Raw genomic sequence first — 18,749 nt, forward strand, 5'->3', positions numbered from 1 at the left:
ACCTGAAACGAGTAAAAAACAATGCCCAACGTGCCTGCCGAGCATTAAGCCGTTTAGCTGACTCAATGTATTGCAGGTTCTTATGGTCAGTAAATACTGTAATAGTATGCCTAGCTCCCTCCAGCCAATGCCTCCACTCCTCGAAAGCCCATTTTACTGCCAGTAATTCCCGATTACCAACGTCATAGTTGGATTCTGCGGAGGAGAATTTCCTGGACATGAAGGCACAAGGATGTAATTCCTGAGACTCCGGATCTTCCTGAGAAAGGATAGCCCCCACTCCAACCTCTGAGGCATCAACCTCAACAATAAAGGGGAGCTCCGGATTAGGGTGTCTGAGGACAGGAGCCGAGACAAAGGCCTGCTTCAAGGCCCGAAAGGCAGACTCAGGTTCAGGCGACCAATTGGAAGGATCCGCTCCTTTTTTAGTCAAAGCTACTATAGGAGCGACCAGGTCAGAAAAGGTATGAATGAACCGCCTGTAATAATTTGCAAACCCTAAAAAGCGCTGAATTGCTTTTAAATTAGTGGGTTGCGCCCAATTAAGGATGGCCTGAAGTTTTTTCGGTTCCATAAAAAATCCCTGGGGAGAAATAATGTACCCCAAGAAGGACACTTCTGTGATGTGAAAATCACACTTCTCAAGCTTAGCGTATAAATTATTCTCTCAAAGTTTTTGAAGAACCAGATGCACCTGGGTAACATGTTGTTCCATAGACTCAGAGTAAATTAAAATGTTGTCTAAATAAACGACCACGAACTTCCCAAGGAAGTCACGGAGAACATCGTTGATGAGGTCCTGAAACACCGCAGGAGCATTTGACAGGCCAAACGGCATCACCAGGTATTCATAGTGACCCGACTGAGTGCTGAAAGCCGTCTTCCACTCATCCCCAGATCTTATTCGGATGAGGTTGTAAGCTCCCCTAAGATCGATTTTTGAAAAAATCACAGCGGAGCGTAACTGATCAAATAGCACTGAAATCAATGGCAAAGGATAGGTGTTTTTAACCGAAATCTTATTCAAAGCCCGAAAATCTATACATGTTCTGAGTGACCCATCTTTTTTCTCGACAAAGAAAAAACCTGCACTCAACGGAGATTTCGAAGGCCTAATAAAGCCTTTTTTTCAGGCTTTCCTGAATGTAATTATTCATGGCTGTGGTTTCTGGCCCAGACAGGGCATATAATCTCCCCTTAGGCAAAGTGGCACCTGGTACTAACTCTATCGCACAGTCGTAGGACCGATGGGGAGGCAGAATGTCCGCATTGCCTTTGGAGAACACATCGGCAACATCTTGATATTCTACAGGAATAAGTTCTGGGACGACTTCCGCAACCCGGACTGGATGGGAAATACATTCCTTAACACAGAAAGGACCCCATTGGGAAATCTCCCCAGACCGCCAATCTATGGTGGGATTATGAAAGGCAAGCCAGGGGTGACCCAAAACAACAGGAACTGCCGGACAATGTGTAAGGTAAAATTCTATGTCTTCAGAATGTAAGGCCCCCACTGTCAGTAATACTGGAGGTGTGCGGTGAGTAATTATCCCATTGGAAAGCGGACCCCCATCCAAGCCATGCATGGTGATACGTTTGTCTAGTGGTATCTGTGGAATGCCTAAAGCCTTAGCCCAAGCCAAGTCCATAAAATTTCCTGCAGCTCCACTGTCTACGAAGGCCGACACCAACGAACTGAGGCTACCAAAGGAAATCTTAACAGGAACTAAAAGAGAATCATTTGAGGAGATTAGCTGTAGACCCAAGTGAACCCCCTCACAATTCACTTGGTCAGAGCGTTTCCCGACTTGTTCGGGCAGTTGCGAACAATATGTCCCTTACCACCACAATACAAACAAAGACCAGAATTTAATCTTCTGGTTCTTTCCTCTGAGGACAGCCGGGAGAGACCCATCTGCATGGGCTCCTCGACGTCCTCAGGAAAGGTATAAACACAAGGATTAGGCCTAAAAGTTGTTCCTCTTTCAGCCCTCCGCTCTCGGAGACGACGATCTATTATAATAGCAAGCTCCATGAGTTTGTCGAGAGTCTCAGGAGCGGGGTACTGAAGGAGACTGTCTTTAATAAGTTCAGACAAACCGAGGCGAAACTGACTGCGCAGGGCCGGGTCATTCCAGCCACAGTCGTTCGACCAACGGCGAAATTCGGTACAATACACCTCTGCTGGATTTTTACCTTGTTTAAGGGCACGCAGGTGACTCTCAGCTGATGCCTCTCTATCTGGGTCATCATATAACAGGCCTAATGATTTAAAAAAGGCATCTACAGATAACAAAGCAGGATCATCTGTTCTTAACCCAAACGCCCAGGTCTGTGGCTCACCCTGGAGCAACGACATAACTATCCCAACCCGCTGAGACTCAGTACCAGAGGAACGAGGCCTTACACGAAAATAAAGCTTACAAGCTTCCTTAAAATTAAAAAAAATCTTTTCGGCTACCCAAAAAACGGTCGGGTAAATGCATCTTTGGTTCTGGGACCACACTCGGGGAGGCTCGCAAAAGATCTTCCTGCGATTTCACCCGAAGAGTAAGGTCCTGAACCATCTGAGTAAGTTCTTGAATTTGGTTAACCAAAAGCTGACCGGGATTTGGCCCTAACCCTGCCGGATTCATGAGGCCGAATTTAACTCTCACCAAAACAAAAAATGGAAAAAATAACCCCCCCTTTTTTTTTTTTTATGTTTTTGGCCGGTGATAATGTTATGATCCAGACACTCAGGTCAGGGGAGATCTTATACTGTGAGACCTGAGTACCAGGATGTAATGCTGGAAAGGGGAAACGGAATGGGAATAGCCCCTGGCGCCCTACCTCCGTTGTCTTACCGGTGCTGTCAGTTCACTCTTGCGAGACTATGGTTTCTTGGGCCCATGGCAGCCGCGTTTGAAGGGCGGATTACGTCTGCCCAACTCCGATGCCCCCCTCAGGTCTTAATGAGAGACAAAGAGTGAACCGAGGCAGGGTAATAACAAGGGGCCCTCTAACTAAACAACGAGGCCAGGGGCTACTGGCTAACCTGAAACTAAAAGTATGCGCGGCTTACCGCCAGGGAAAAGAACAACCAAAATAATCCACTTGTCCACTCTCCTACACGGCACCGCCGAGTACCGGAGAGGACTATGGAAGCGGAAACCTCCGCAATGCTCCAATGCAAGAAAATAATACTAAAGCGGCCTAGGCCGTAACATGCGGCAGGGCCGCCACTCACGAAACCAAGTGGGAACCCAAATCGACTGCCACAGGTAAAGAGGACCAGGAGAACTCCTTGGGACCAGGTAACAAACTCCAAGATTCAGGGACTCAGAGAACTGGAGGGACCGGACACAGCAGATCAGGAACAGACGTTCACCAAACATGAGCAGCATGCAGGAAGCTATCACCGGCGTCTGTGTGAGGCACTGAGGAGGCATTTAACAGGGAACCCTCCAATAAGAGCACAGAGCCTAATTACAATAAATGTCGTGCAGCTGCCTTGCTGCACGACCAGACAACATGTGTGAACACTTTAATGAATCAATCCCTGCAAAGGGGAACGCGGTCCGCCTGTGGCGTCCCCGTTGCTAAGGTCCCAGCGGCTCGGCGCGCCCGGCGTCCTAGCGTTGCTAGGGACCCGGCGGCTCAGCACGCACGGCGTCCCTAGTTGCTAGGCGCCGGGCGGGCAAGGAGGAGGGTGCAGCGGCCGCGGTGCCTAACAAGGAGATGGACCGAGCGACGCCACGGACCGCGGCGCCTAACAATGGTGTGGTGTCACACTGCAGCGCAGGCCGTACGGTGTGGTGTCACACTGCAGCGCAGGCCGTATGGTGTGGTATCACCCTGCAGCACAGGCCGTATGGTGTGGTGTCACCCTGCAGCGCAGGCCGTATGGTGTGGTGTCACCCTGCAGCGCAGGCCGTATGGTGTGGTGTCACAGTGCAGTGCAGGCCGTATGGTGTGGTGTCACAGTGCAGCGCAGGCAGTATGGTATGGTGTCACCCTGCAGCGCAGGCCGTATGGTGTAGTGTCACCCTGCAGCGCAGGCCGTATGGTGTGGTGTCACCCTGCAGCGCAGGCCGTATGGTGTGGTGTCACAGTGCAGCGCAGGCCGTATGGTGTGGTGTCACAGTGCAGCGCAGGCCGTATGGTGTGGTGTCACCCTGCAGCGCAGGCCGTATGGTGTGGTGTCACACTGCAGCGCAGGCCGTATGGTGTGGTGTCACAGTGCAGCGCAGGCCGTATGGTGTGGTGTCACACTGCAGCGCAGGCCGTATGGTGTGGTGTCACAGTGCAGCACAGGCCGTATGGTGTGGTGTCACACTGCAGCGCAGGCCGTATGGTGTGGTGTCACACTGCAGCGCAGGCCGTATGGTATGGTGTCACCCTGCAGCGCAGGCCGTATGGTGTAGTGTCACCCTGCAGCGCAGGCCGTATGGTGTGGTGTCACACTGCAGCGCAGGCCGTATGGTGTGGTGTCACCCTGCAGCGCAGGCCATATGGTGTAGTGTCACCCTGCAGCGCAGGCCGTATGGTGTAGTGTCACCCTGCAGCACAGGCCGTATGGTGTGGTGTCACAGTGCAGCGCAGGCCGTATGGTGTGGTGTCACACTGCAGTGCAGGCCGTATGGTGTGGTGTCACAGTGCAGCGCAGGCCGTATGGTGTGGTGTCACAGTGCAGCACAGGCCGTATGGTGTAGTGTCACCCTGCAGCGCAGGCCGTATGGTGTAGTGTCACAGTGCAGCGCAGGCCGTATGGTGTAGTGTCACACTGCAGCGCAGGCCGTATGGTGTATTGTCACACTGCAGTGCAGGCCGTATGGTGTGGTGTCACAGTGCAGCGCAGGCCGTATGGTGTGGTGTCACACTGCAGCGCAGGCCGTATGGTGTGGTGTCACCCGCAGCGCAGGGCGTATGGTGTGGTGTCACAGTGCAGCGCAGGCCGTATGGTGTGGTGTCACAGTGCAGCGCAGGCCGTATGGTGTGGTGTCACAGTGCAGCGCAGGCCGTATGGTGTGGTGTCACAGTGCAGCGCAGGCCGTATGGTGTGGTGTCACAGTGCAGCGCAGGCCGTATGGTGTGGTGTCACAGTGCAGCGCAGGGCGTATGGTGTAGTGTCACAGTGCAGCGCAGGCCGTATGGTGTGGTGTCACCCGCAGCGCAGGGCGTATGGTGTGGTGTCACAGTGCAGCGCAGGCCGTATGGTGTGGTGTCACAGTGCAGCGCAGGCCGTATGGTGTGGTGTCACACTGCAGCGCAGGCCGTATGGTGTGGTGTCACCCGCAGCGCAGGCCGTATGGTGTGGTGTCACAGTGCAGCGCAGGCCGTATGGTGTGGTGTCACAGTGCAGCGCAGGCCGTATGGTGTAGTGTCACACTGCAGCGCAGGCCGTATGGTGTGGTGTCACACTGCAGCGCAGGCCGTATGGTGTGGTGTCACAGTGCAGCGCAGGCCGTATGGTGTGGTGTCACACTGCAGCGCAGGCCGTATGGTGTGGTGTCACAGTGCAGCGCAGGCCGTATGGTGTGGTGTCACAGTGCAGCACAGGCCGTATGGTGTGGTGTCACCCTGCAGCGCAGGGCGTATGGTGTGGTGTCACCCTGCAGCACAGGCCGTATGGTGTGGTGTCACACTGCAGCGCAGGCCGTATGGTGTGGTGTCACAGTGCAGCGCAGGCCGTATGGTGTGGTGTCACCCTGCAGCGCAGGCCGTATGGTGTGGTGTCACACTGCAGCGCAGGCCGTATGGTGTGGTGTCACAGTGCAGTGCAGGCTGTATGGTGTGGTGTCACACTGCAGCACAGGCCCTATGGTTATTAGCCAGAATATTCATAGCTGAGCCACAGACGGACCCACTGGGCACTGATCCAAAGAAATGGGCATCAATCAATATCCTCTTATAACCCGTCTCATTTTATTATACCCTTCATAACTTCTATATTTATACACCCTCTGACCACCAGAAAATATGAAATATAACACATGATTAGGACGTTGTTCATTATAACCCAAAGAATAGTAACTGGTGATACAATAATACAGGGACACTGTTAAATGTATCAGAAGTCCAATAACGTTCTGTTCTAATGCAATATAGATTACTGTGACAGTGGAAGTATATATAATGTATCCGTAATAAACCAAGCTCCAATTCATGAGCCAAATTCCTGAGGAGATAACCGGATCATACAGATACAAGTCTATACGTTACAGAATTATTTGTAGACTGAATCATCATAATAGTCTATGTACTAAAAGATTTAACACTGTAAATTTCTATTCACACTATGTTTTAATATTTATTTTTCATCCACTAGGGGTCACTGGAGTACTCTAGGGATATGGACGGTTCCACAGGAACTAGGCACTGAATAAGTTAAAATTTGAGACTACTTCTCCCCTCCATATCCCCGAGTACCTCAGTGTTTTTTTCGGTGCTCACCGAGCAACTAGCCCTGTGGAGTTTCTCCACAGTTATTGGATTTATTTTTGATTTTTCAATGTTCCACATCCCTTCCCCCCTTCCAGAAAGGAACACAAATGAGAGTTTTTGGAAAAGGCAGGCTCCATAGCCTAGTGAGTAACTTTGATGCCACAGTGATGTTCCCTGCACACAGAAATGTCAGGGTCACTGGATAAAATCTCATGATTCAACTCTTGTTGATAAAAGAAAGTATGTTTACTGGAATACAGCAGCGCTGCATATGTATTACAATAGGCTATTAAGTCTTTGTTAAACAGGATACATGCTGCTCATATATGTGCAGGTTTGAATGCAACATAGTATGTTTATTAAATCTGCTTACATAATTATAAGTCTGCATATTTAACCATTTTTCCTGTTGTTTTTCCAGAATTTCCTGTATTACATCTCTTCTCCATTGAAGGCGCAGGGGTGTTAAGGGGAATTTGGAATCAGGCATATTGCTCGCGCAAGTTGTTTTTTGTATTGTCTGTCTGTATAATGAGTAAGACACCAGCAAAGACTATTATTCTTATCATAACTGTTTATAATGATATTATCCCAAAGACTGCAAATCTGAATCATGGCTGTGGTCATCCAGATACTGGCTTTGTTCACTGTTGTAAAGTAAGATGTGTTACACAATTGGTCAGCACATGGTGATTATAAAACAGTATCTGTGGAGCACTGCAAGCATTGTGAGTTCAGGCTCACCTGCAGCAGCTTTGCTTAATTCACTTAGCCACACCACAATTGGATACGCCCGATCTCATCTGATCTTGGAAGCTGAGCAGTGTTGGGCCTGGTTACCCACCTGGGAATACAAGGTGCTGTAGGTACTTTTAAATCTACAGCCACACCACACTGGATACGGGACCCATTAACTAAGCTGCGGTTAAGCAGAAGACATCTCAGGGTTTTTTTTAAGCCTGTGAGTGGTCACATTTAGTTTCAGACTTTTTAAAATTATTATACCTCTGAATCAGGATATATCTGGATATATGTATATGGGTATATAATATATATGTGTGTATGTATGCATATATGAAATATATATATATATATATATATATATATATATATTATAAGGTCTGAGTATGTGTGAATATACATTGATGTGTGTGTATGTATATATATATATATATATATATATATATATATATATATATAATATGCTGACATTAAAAATCTATTTTTCAATAAGCAAGACTACAGTGACGCAGTTGGTCGGCACGCAGTGCTTATTAAACAGTATCTGGTGAGCACTGCAAACATTGTGAGTTCAGGCCTCACCTCCCCAGATCCCCAGTGGCCTAATGGATAGGACACTGCCCTCCTAAACCAGGGATTGTGGGTTCAGGTCCCATCTGGATTGCAAGTCACTACAGCAACCATTTCATCACCAGAGTTGATGTTTAAACAGCAGCTTTGCTTATTATTTTTACAGTTGGCTCTATAGCCAAGTGGTTAGGCTTCCCGCCCACAGTGAACTTTGTGATTACATGGACACTGGTTCAGATCCTGGTTTAACAGGTGTAATATATTTAAAAAAATAATAATACAGGTTGAGTATCCCATATCCAAATATTCCGAAATACGGAATATTCCGAAATACGGACTTTTTTGAGTGAGAGTGAGATAGTGAAACCTTTGTTTTCTGATGGCTCAATGTACACAAAGTTATTAAAAATATTGTATTAAATGACCCTCAGGCTGTGTGTATAAGGTGTATGTGAAACATAAATGAATTGTGTGAATGTACACACACTTTGTTTAATGCACAAAGTTATAAAAAAATATTGGCTAAAATTACCTTTATGCTGTGTGTATAAGGTGTAAATGTAACATAAATGCATTCTGTGCTTAGACTTAGGTCCCATCCCCATGATATCTCATTATGGCATGCAATTATTCCAAAATGCGGAAAAATCCCATATCCAAAATACCTCTGGTCCCAAGCATTTTGGATAAGGGATACTCAACCTGTAATAAAAAAAATAAAAAAAAATAAAACATGGTAGGACACCATTTTTAACATTACTTCCTGGTTCTTTGCAGGAGGTTGCTGCCCTACAACACTCAGTCTCTGGGGGAGCGGGGGGTTGTTAGGAATTTAATTTATTAATTTATTAATTGTTTTTTGACAGCATGTCTCTACAGGAAGATTCACTATTGCTGGTGACCACATGCACGGTAATGCAGGTTTATACACAGATTACTTCCGTGGTGTACTTACTAGTCGGGGTACATGATCACTAAGTCTAATGCATAATCAAACAAGCAGCTTCGCTGCAGAGTCGGTCACACAGTGTGTCGGACAAATACGACTGCACAGACAGACCCTTACCGGTCCTCTTTGGGGGGAAATGCGGGCGCATGTACTGCCTGAGGGGGAAAAAATAAATAAAATAAAAATATATATTTTTTTTTTTTTACTGTTTTCAGCTAAATTGTTGCGGTCGATTCGCCGCCAGCCCTCATAGCACCAGGCCAGTACATTAGGTTCTCAGCGAAGGCTGAACAAATTCCAATGAGAGACAATTGAAATTATTGGGCGTTTAACTACCTATCGGAGTGTACCCTACACAGCAGTACGGCTGTTGCTTTGCCCTGCTTTGGTAAGGGTTTGAGGTAACAAGGCTGTAGTGGCAGGGCACTCCAGTTCAGGTTTGCCCTAAATAAAGACCACCTTACACTTCTTGCTGCCTACAGCTTCTGTGACGTTGGCAGTTGGTTCTTGCGTTTCAGCTTCGCTAGTGGCACACAACGTCCACTTTGGCTATGTTCCAGACGAGAATAGATCACAGACCAGGTGGGGGGGAAGAAATCTGTTTTCCTACCATTGTCTACGCGAATTCCTGAATGATTCCGTCTCATCGACTTCAATTCCTAGGTATGATTCTCGATACGGTAAATCAAAGAATTTACCTACCCGAACAGATCATTCGTCATCTGGTACAATTAGTGCTTAAGCCACGCACAGTCTCGGTTCATTTGTGCATTCGCCTATTAGACACAATGGTGGCGGCTTTCGAAGCGCTTCAGTTCGGAAATCTTCACTGACGTCCTTTTTAACTGGATGTGCTCGCACAATGGTCGGGCTCGCTTCTGCAGATTCACCGCAGGGTGAGGTTGTCTCCAAAGGCCAGAGTGTCGCTACTCTGGTGGCTCAAGGTACAGAATCTAACGGCAGGGAAACGGTTCGGCGCCTGGAATTGGATAATTCTCACGGCGGATGCGAGTCTCAGAGTTTGGAGAGCTGTAGTTCAAAATTTTCAGCTCCAGGGTCTCTGGGCGGATCACGAAAGATTCCTGTCTATAAATGTCCTGGAACTCCGGGCAATTTACAATGCGCTACGACAAGCAGTGCACATGCTGCAGGCTCAGGCTGTTCAGGTGCAGTCAGACAACGCGACGGCGGTCGCATACATCAACAAACAAGGTGGAATGAAAAGCCGCATGGCCATGCGGGAAGTAGTTCGAATCCTCAATTGGGCCGAGGTGATTTTGTCGGCAGTATTCATTCCGGGAGTGGACAACTGGGAGGCGGATTATCTCAGCTGTCGGGATTTTTTATCCAGGATGTGCATTAAATCCAGAGGTGTTTCACATGTTGGTCCAGAGGTGGGGTTACCCGCAAGTGGACCGGATGGCATCTCGCCACAATTATCAAACGCCCCAGTACGCTTCCAGAACGAGAGATCCAAAGGCAGGGGCGGTGGATGCTCTCACAATCACGTGGCCATACAGTCTCGTGTATCTGTTCCACCGTTTTCCGCTGCTCCCTCTGTTGCTAAAACGGATCAAAAGAGAGTCCGCCACAGTCATACTAGTGGCGCCTCATTGGCCTCGGAGAGCTTGGTTTCAGATCTTCGCTGTCTACTCACGGACGTTCCTTGGCCGCTCCCACTGCGTCCGGACCTGTTACAACAGGGTCCGTTCTTTTTCTCCGATTTAGCGCGGCGTTGACGGAGTGGCTATTGAGACAGCCCTCTTAAAAAGAGAGGGCATTCCAGATTAGGTTATACCAACCATGTTACATGCTAGTAGCCAGTTACAGCAGCTCATTATTACAGAATTTGGCGTGCCTATATAGGTTGGAGTAAAGTTCGGAAGTTCCGACATCATCTTTTTTGTTATGTCTACAGATGGGGTTAGATGGAGGTCGGCGTTTATCCACACTAAAGGTGCAGATATCTGCGTTGTCAATTTATTTTCAAAGAAGATTGGCTCTATTGCCGTCGGTACACACCTTTATGCAGGGTGTCCTCAAAGTACAGCCTCCATTTCACTCCACTTACTGCGCCATGGGACTTGAATCTAGTTTAGATTGCTTATAGTATTTTTATTTCGAACCCTTACAACAAGTGGATATTAAATTTCTCACCTGGGAAACAATTTCTCTCCTAGCCTTAGCTTCGGCAAGGCGGGTTTCAGATTTGGGTGCCTTGTCTTGCAAGCCACCGTATTTAGTGTTTCATAATGACAGAGCGGAACTTTGTACAAATCCCGCTTTCCTACCAAAAGTAGGGTCCTCTTTTCACATCAATCATACAATAGTAGTTCCTGTGTTAACAGGAGACTCTGGAATTTTGGTTGGGGTACACGCATTACGCGTTTATGTATTCCGAACGTCTACAGTTCCTAAGACGGATACGTTGTTATCCTCTAGGATGCGGCCAAGATGGGTTGGCCACCTTCTAAGCAGACCTTATCCAGATGGATAAAACTGACCATACGTCAGGCTTACCTTCATGCTAGGTTACAGCCGCCTACATCAGTAACAGCTCATTCCACATGTTCTCCGGGAATGTCATGGGCAGCTGGTCGTGGAGTTCTACGACACAGCTTTTGCAGTGCGGCTACATGGTCTTCAGTGCACATGTTTGTGCGCTTTTACAAGTTTGATACTTTTGCGGCATCAGCATCTAGCTTTGGCCATCTAGTGTTACAGGTGCCAAACATCTCTCCCGCCCAGGGGGGAAACTTTGGTACGTCCCTAGAGTACTCCAGTGACCCCTAGTGGATGAAAAAGAAAATAGGATTTTAGTACTTACCAGGTAAATCCTTTTCTTTGAATCCATAGGGGGCACTGGACGCCCACCCAGAGCAGTTTTCCTGGCTTGTGGTAAGTTCAGGGGATCTTATGGTAACACACTCTCACCAACTGGTTCAAATTAGCAAGTTTATTGGGTTGGTGTCAACTGATAGTTGTCAGTAACGTTATGTGTCAACTTTATTGTTGTCCGTTTGTTATATGTAATTCTCCATTAACCTCTATAGCTCCTGTTCGGCTCAGTAAAAAAACACTGAGGTACTCGGGGATATGGAGGGGAGAAGTAGTCTCAAATTTTAACTTATTCAGTGCCTAGTTCCTGTGGAACCGTCCATATCCCTAGAGTAATCCAGTGCCCCCTATGGATTCAAAGAAAAGGATTTACCTGGTAAGTACCAAAATCCTATTTTCAGCTGATCACATAATGTTTCCTTATAAATGATGCTAATAAAAGTGATATTTTAAAGTGTAATTGTGAGGTTCCATGCATCCAGATAACAGCTTCTGTGAGTTTGTGTTATAGTAATAAGCTATGGATAGCACTCCCAACTAGTTATATTATTAGGTATAATATCAACACACACTATAATCTAGATAAAGGGAATGAGAACCACTTGACGCAGGAGTATTTGTTGTATGAGAGCAGTTTTATCACTGGTGGGAATAAAGAGACAGCTCCGGGTGGATGATAACACACATTTAATGGGGATGAGATAGAGAAAGATGCCAGGCAGCAGGAACCGGTTCTGGACACATATTCAGGTTTTACATTTGCAGGAATGATCACGAATCTTAGAAGATGAATTACAATAAAGCATTCGTTATTACTCCATTCTTCTTGTATTATGGAACTGCAGGTTTAGCAATATTCTCAGTCCTACCCAAGCGTGTGACCTGCGATCTGAGGGACACGCAACACAAGTATATGTGGTAGTGTGCGAGTGGCTGACAGGTCAGGAATCAGCGGGAGGGTGGCCGACAGGGCAGGAGTCAGTCATTTGCGAGGGGCTGAGATGTTACAATGTATATGGTACAGAATGATAGCGTAGGCTGGGCAGATTTAAGACTTTGTCCGAGGCAGGTCAGCACAACAGGGATACACAAATAAGCTGTATAAGGGGCTATTCCAGGGTGTCACTGTTGTGGATTGGCACAGAAGCAGATGTGACTCTGGATCTTGCAGTTTAGATCCAGATGTCGGAGGTGCAGTCTCCCCCTGGATAGCGACTTTCGTAAGCTAGGGCCGGGCCATCTGGCTCCTTCCCGAAATCCACCAGGAAGTTTGGATTCAACGTCAGACCTCCCTTGTCTGTGTCCACATCAATCTGCATCATGACTGCACCATCCCTGCAAGGGAGACACGAGAGGTCAGAGAGGAGGTTCTGCCAGCACTGGTGAAGCAGAGGCATTCCTTACCCAATACAGAATTGGCACACACTACTGAAGGGAGACAAGATGGTGGATAGAGTGCACAGGTTACACACGCCCAACATACACCCCCCTCTCCTATCAGTCCAGAGTCTCGTGTTCAGCCATTATGTTGCTGCCCGTTACACTTTGGCACAGACGGGCATTTATATAATTATATGTTTTATAGACAGTCCAGAGTACTTATACATGGGCAGGAGTATTGGGAAATCAACATTAACCCATAGCCTGCCAGGGGGCAGAGGAACAGCATGAAGCAGGTATGATCTGAGGGCATGTGAAAGGGTTTATTGGCGTGTTTGTGACAATGAACAGTTGGCTCCAGGGTTGGGTGGAAGATACAAGAAATATATAATGGTGACAGTCGCACACCCGGTTCCGCCGGTATTTTACCTTACGATCTAGGAAGGATTGTGCCTGCGAACATGTGGCTGCAGAGCAGGAATGACAGGAGCTCTATGTGGGGATAAGGTTACTCAGTCACCTGAAACAGCCGGTGTGTAATATCTGCAGAGCTTGTGACAGTAATAGCTGGTGGTCTGACTCGTGTTGTAGCCTGGCACAGTGTACCTTTAGATGGGTGTACGAATAACAAAGTAAGCCTGGCATTACAGCAAGGGGCAAACACACATATACGGAACACGTCTGTCTCTTACTTGACCATGTCCGGGTAGAACTGTTTGTCCCACGCGTTGTACACGGATGTGGTCACGTAGAGTCTACGTCCGTCCAGACTGAGCTGAACCATCTGAGGACCACCGGGAATCTTCTTCCCCTACAAGACACAAATATAATATGCTGAATTTCTACACTGAGATCATCCACCCAATATTATGAGGCAGATAGTCCACATGGTGTCAGGTGCATAGGGCCTGTAACTGATCGGGACAGAGAAGAGACTCTTGGCCAGACCTCCATTGTCCAGAGGGTTGGTATAGGGAGAGCGGCGTTCGGGATCCCGGAGGTCACCATACAGACCCCGGGATCGGTGAATTTTGCTGAATCTCCTGAACAAGCCTAACATGCTTTTATAATTACCATGGGCCGTGGTGGTAATTAGTGTACACGCAGGGAAGTGTGATTAATGCAAGTAACAGAGCACAATGCACCGGGGTAACACATTCACCCCCACCTATATACTGATCCTATATGACCGGTAACCAGAGCGCGCTGAGGATGAGTCTCACTAATGCAGCACTTGCTTGGAATTCCTCACATTTATGAACACTGGCTGTGGGGTAACACATTCCCCCCACCTATATACTGATCCTATGTAACAGGTAACCTGAGCACGCTGAGGATGAGACTCACTGATGCAACACTTGCTTGGAATTCCTCACCTTTATGAACACTGGCTCTGGGGTAACACATTCAGCCCTGCCTATATAATGATCCTATGTAACAGGTAATCAGAGCGTGCTGAGGACGAGTCTCACTGATGCAGCACTTACTGGGAGTTCCTCACCTTTATAAACACTGGCTCTGGGGTATCCCATTCACCCCCCGCCTATATACTGATCCTATGTAACAGGTAATCAAAGCGTGCTGAGGACGAGTCTCACTGATGCAGCACTTACTAGGAGTTCCTCACCTTTATGAACACTGGCTGTGGGGTAACACATTCAACCCTGCCTATATACTGATCCTATGTAACAGGTAATCGGAGCGTGCTGAGGATGAGTCTCACTAATGCAGCACTTACTGTGAATTCCTCACCTTTATGTACACTGGCTCTGGAGGCTCTTTCAGCTCCTTGTCTTCCAGCACCGTAACAGGGCCTCCTTTCACAATGCTGCCTCCGAGGAACACCTGCAAGACATGAACACAGAGGATAAACAGTCCGAGAGCCCAGGAACACGGCTGCCTAAGGACCCACAAGAGACAGGGTCACAGGGCTCATGGTAGACACTCAGCGTAAGTGGTAGTACACAGAATGTGTCCACGAGTCCCCAATACCAGCTATGACAATATGGCGGTGGCAGCTTCCTCCACATCAGGTGGCGCCGGCCCAACATAGTTCCCTGTAGGAAAACGATTACAATGCAAATGTAATAGTGGGAGTATATAATATGGGATTCTGGCTACCGAGGACATCATTCAACCAGTTACCAATAAGCACCAAGACTCCGCGCGGCATGTCTGCTGTGCTTGGTTAAATACTCAGGTTTAGATTAGACATTGTGTGGCAAACATGGCGGAGTATTAGCCTCTGACGTGGAAAGCCGAACAGCACGGGATGTAGTGGGGAATATATAGCTGCCCTGCAAGTGTAGAAGTGGCCTGAGGAAGGGCAGCTCCCCTCTGACTTATCACCTGTGTCCACCACCCATCCTGCCACCATTCCTGGAGGGACCTCACTTCCCAACCAGGAGGACTCACACTTGGCACTCACTTGTCCGACCAGTTTGGGGTTCTTGGTGTCAGTGATGTCATACTGTCTGATGTCACCGTGCAGCCAGTTATTGAAGTACATAAAGCGGTCATCCAACGACAGCAGGGTGTTTGTGATCAGGCCTGAGGGGGAGGGACAGGTGTAAGAATAACATACAGCAAACCATTCTGTTGGTAAATATTCTCTGACTTCCAGCATGGACACAAGACAGGCCCCCTAATCTGTACAGACCACCCCTCATATTACAGCTACGCTTACTACTAATCTCACCTGTCCCAGCGACTCGGATAGTAAATCACTCACCTGGCATCTCTGGCAATGCCCAACCTTCCACCTTCTTAGAGGGAACCTGGATGACCTTCTCTGCGGCCCATGGCCCATCCTATAACAGAAAGATAACAGACGAGTTAGGGTCAGGAATCCCTTCATATCACACACTTCTAGGTATACCACACCTGAGCCTGAATACATCGCCCACCTATTACAGGAAGCGGCAGCACCACCAATGTGACAGATGGTCACTACTTCCCACCACACATGATCCTCTCCATCTCACCTTGGTCTTGAAAAAGCGGAACACAGAGCTGCCAAGACCACACCCGACAAAGCCCTGGTCAGCATCAGGATTGTGCAGGAAGCGTACTTCCAGTGGGATCTGGCCATCCTCCCCCAGGTCCAGACTCTGTATGCGGGTGTGTTTGGTCCAATCCCAGAAGTGCAACTGGCTCCCGTAGTGCCCTACAATACAGCAATGATAGCAAGTCTAGATTGGACAAGGGATCCTGTCTGGCTTTCCCAGGCCTGGAGTGTTTGGGGTGGGGTCCAGAAGTGGTGCAGGCCCCTTCCCTTGCTCCTCTGTAAAAGGGAAAGCAGATTATAAACCCCCCCATGAGTTGGAAAACCGTTCTCTTACCAGCCTGTACGTCTTCTATGTTGAAGCCTTTGCTGAACACCTTGGGGGCCCCCCATTCGGAGCTAACCATGATGTTGTGCCGGGGTTGGTACCAGAAATCATAGCCAAATCGTGCAGCCTGTCCCTCCGCTTCCCAGTTCCCTTTCACCTTAAACGTCTTTCCATCCAGCAACACAAAGCCACCTGAGATACAGAGCAGAGACCTGGTCACAGAGTGGGAACTAGTGCAAGTTCATGGGTGTCCCTGCTCCAGAAGACACCACGCTCCATGTGTGATACTCCACCTGCTATAGACTACAGAACCAGCATCCCTCCCAGAGCATCAGTGTCTCCCATGTGTATACAGTGCCACGCTCCATGTGCGACACTCCACCTGCTACAGACTACAGTACCAGCATCCCTCCCAGAGCATCAGTGTCTCCCATGTGTATACAGTGCCACGCTCCATGTGCGACACTCCACCTGCTACAGACTACAGTACCAGCATCCCTCCCAGAGCATCAGTGTCTCCCATGTGTATACAGTGCCACGCTCCATGTGCGACAGTCCACCTGCTACAGACTACAGTACCAGCATCCCTCCCAGAGCATCAGTGTCTCCCATGTGTATACAGTGCCACGCTCCATGTGTGATACTCCACCTGCTACAGACTACAGTACCAGCATCCCTCCCAGAGCATCAGTGTCTCCCATGTGTATACAGTGCCACGCTCCATGTGTGATACTCCACCTGCTACAGACTACAGTACCAGCATCCCTCCCACAGCATCAGTGTCTCCCATGTGTATACAGTGCCACGCTCCATGTGCGACACTCCACCTGCTACAGACTACAGTACCAGCATCCCTCCCAGAGCATCAGTGTCTCCCATGTGTATACAGTGCCACGCTCCATGTGCGACAGTCCACCTGCTACAGACTACAGTACCAGCATCCCTCCCAGAGCATCAGTGTCTCCCATGTGTATACAGTGCCACGCTCCATGTGTGATACTCCACCTGCTACAGACTACAGTACCAGCATCCCTCCCAGAGCATCAGTGTCTCCCATGTGTATACAGTGCCACGCTCCATGTGCGACACTCCACCTGCTACAGACTACAGTACCAGCATCCCTCCCAGAGCATCAGTGTCTCCCATGTGTATACAGTGCCACGCTCCATGTGCGACACTCCACCTGCTACAGACTACAGTACCAGCATCCCTCCCACAGCATCAGTGTCTCCCATGTGTATACAGTGCCACGCTCCATGTGCGACAGTCCACCTGCTACAGACTACAGTACCAGCATCCCTCCCAGAGCATCAGTGTCTCCCATGTGTATACAGTGCCACGCTCTATGTGTGATACTCCACCTGCTACAGACTACAGTACCAGCATCCCTCCCAGAGCATCAGTGTCTCCCATGTGTATACAGTGCCATGCTCCATGTGTGATACTCCACCTGCTACAGACTACAGTACCAGCATCCCTCCCACAGCATCAGTGTCTCCCATATGTATACAGTGCCACGCTCCATGTGCGACACTCCACCTGCTACAGACTACAGTACCAGCATCCCTCCCAGAGCATCAGTGTCTCCCATGTGTATACAGTGCCATGCTCCATGTGCGACAGTCCACCTGCTACAGACTACAGTACCAGCATCCCTCCCAGAGCATCAGTGTCTCCCATGTGTATACAGTGCCACGCTCCATGTGTGATACTCCACCTGCTACAGACTACAGTACCAGCATCCCTCCCAGAGCATCAGTGTCTCCCATGTGTATACAGTGCCACGCTCCATGTGTGATACTCCACCTGCTACAGACTACAGTACCAGCATCCCTCCCAGAGCATCAGTGTCTCCCATGTGTATACAGTGCCACGCTCCATGTGTTATACTCCACCTGTTACAGACTACAGTACCAGCATCCCTCCCAGAGCATCAGTGTCTCCCCTGTGTATACAGTGCCACGCTCCATGTGTGATACTCCACCTGCTACAGACTACAGTACCAGCATCCCTCCCAGAGCATCAGTGTCTCCCATGTGTATACAGTGCCACGCTCCATGTGTGATACTCCACCTGCTACAGACTACAGTACCAAGCATCTCTCCCAGAGCATCAGTGTCTCCCATGTGTATACAGTGCCACGCTCCATGTGTGATGCTCCACCTGCTACAGACTACAGTACCAGCATCCCTCCCACAGCATCAGTGTCTCCCATGTGTATACAGTGCCACGCTCCATGTGCGATACTCCACCTGCTACAGACTACAGTACCAGCATCCTTCCCAGAGCATCAGTGTCTCCCATGTGTATACAGTGCCACGCTCCATGTGTGATACTCCACATGCTACAGGCTACAGTACCAGCTTCCCTCCCAGAGCATCAGTGTCTCCCATATGTATACAGTGCCACGCTCCATGTGTGATACTCCACCTGCTACAGACTACAGTACCAGCATCCCTCCCAGAGCATCAGTGTCTCCCATGTGTATACAGTGCCACGCTCCATGTGTT

The 18,749-nt window shown here is 48.7% G+C and overlaps 1 protein-coding gene across 8 annotated transcripts in view; it reads right to left on the reverse strand.

Moving 5' to 3' along the window:
- The window catches only part of SELENBP1 (selenium binding protein 1), a 171,267-nt gene that overhangs the window by 45,943 nt on the left and 106,575 nt on the right, over positions 1-18,749 (reverse strand). The window contains exons 11-17 of one of the 8 annotated variants that reach the window (XM_063946666.1): positions 16,249-16,431; positions 15,892-16,073; positions 15,639-15,717; positions 15,336-15,457; positions 14,660-14,752; positions 13,600-13,718; positions 12,198-12,862 (exon numbers count right to left, since the gene is read on the reverse strand). The exons of the other annotated variants lie outside the window; for them this stretch is intronic. Coding sequence (XP_063802736.1) covers positions 12,700-12,862; positions 13,600-13,718; positions 14,660-14,752; positions 15,336-15,457; positions 15,639-15,717; positions 15,892-16,073; positions 16,249-16,431 — 941 coding nt within the window. The 3' untranslated portion in view covers positions 12,198-12,699. Of the gene's footprint in view, positions 1-12,197; positions 12,863-13,599; positions 13,719-14,659; positions 14,753-15,335; positions 15,458-15,638; positions 15,718-15,891; positions 16,074-16,248; positions 16,432-18,749 lie in introns of those variants that run through there. 8 annotated transcript variants of the gene reach the window in all.

Source organism: Pseudophryne corroboree, chromosome 12 (genome assembly GCF_028390025.1).
Source record: "Pseudophryne corroboree isolate aPseCor3 chromosome 12, aPseCor3.hap2, whole genome shotgun sequence".
Lineage (NCBI taxonomy): Eukaryota > Metazoa > Chordata > Amphibia > Anura > Myobatrachidae > Pseudophryne > Pseudophryne corroboree.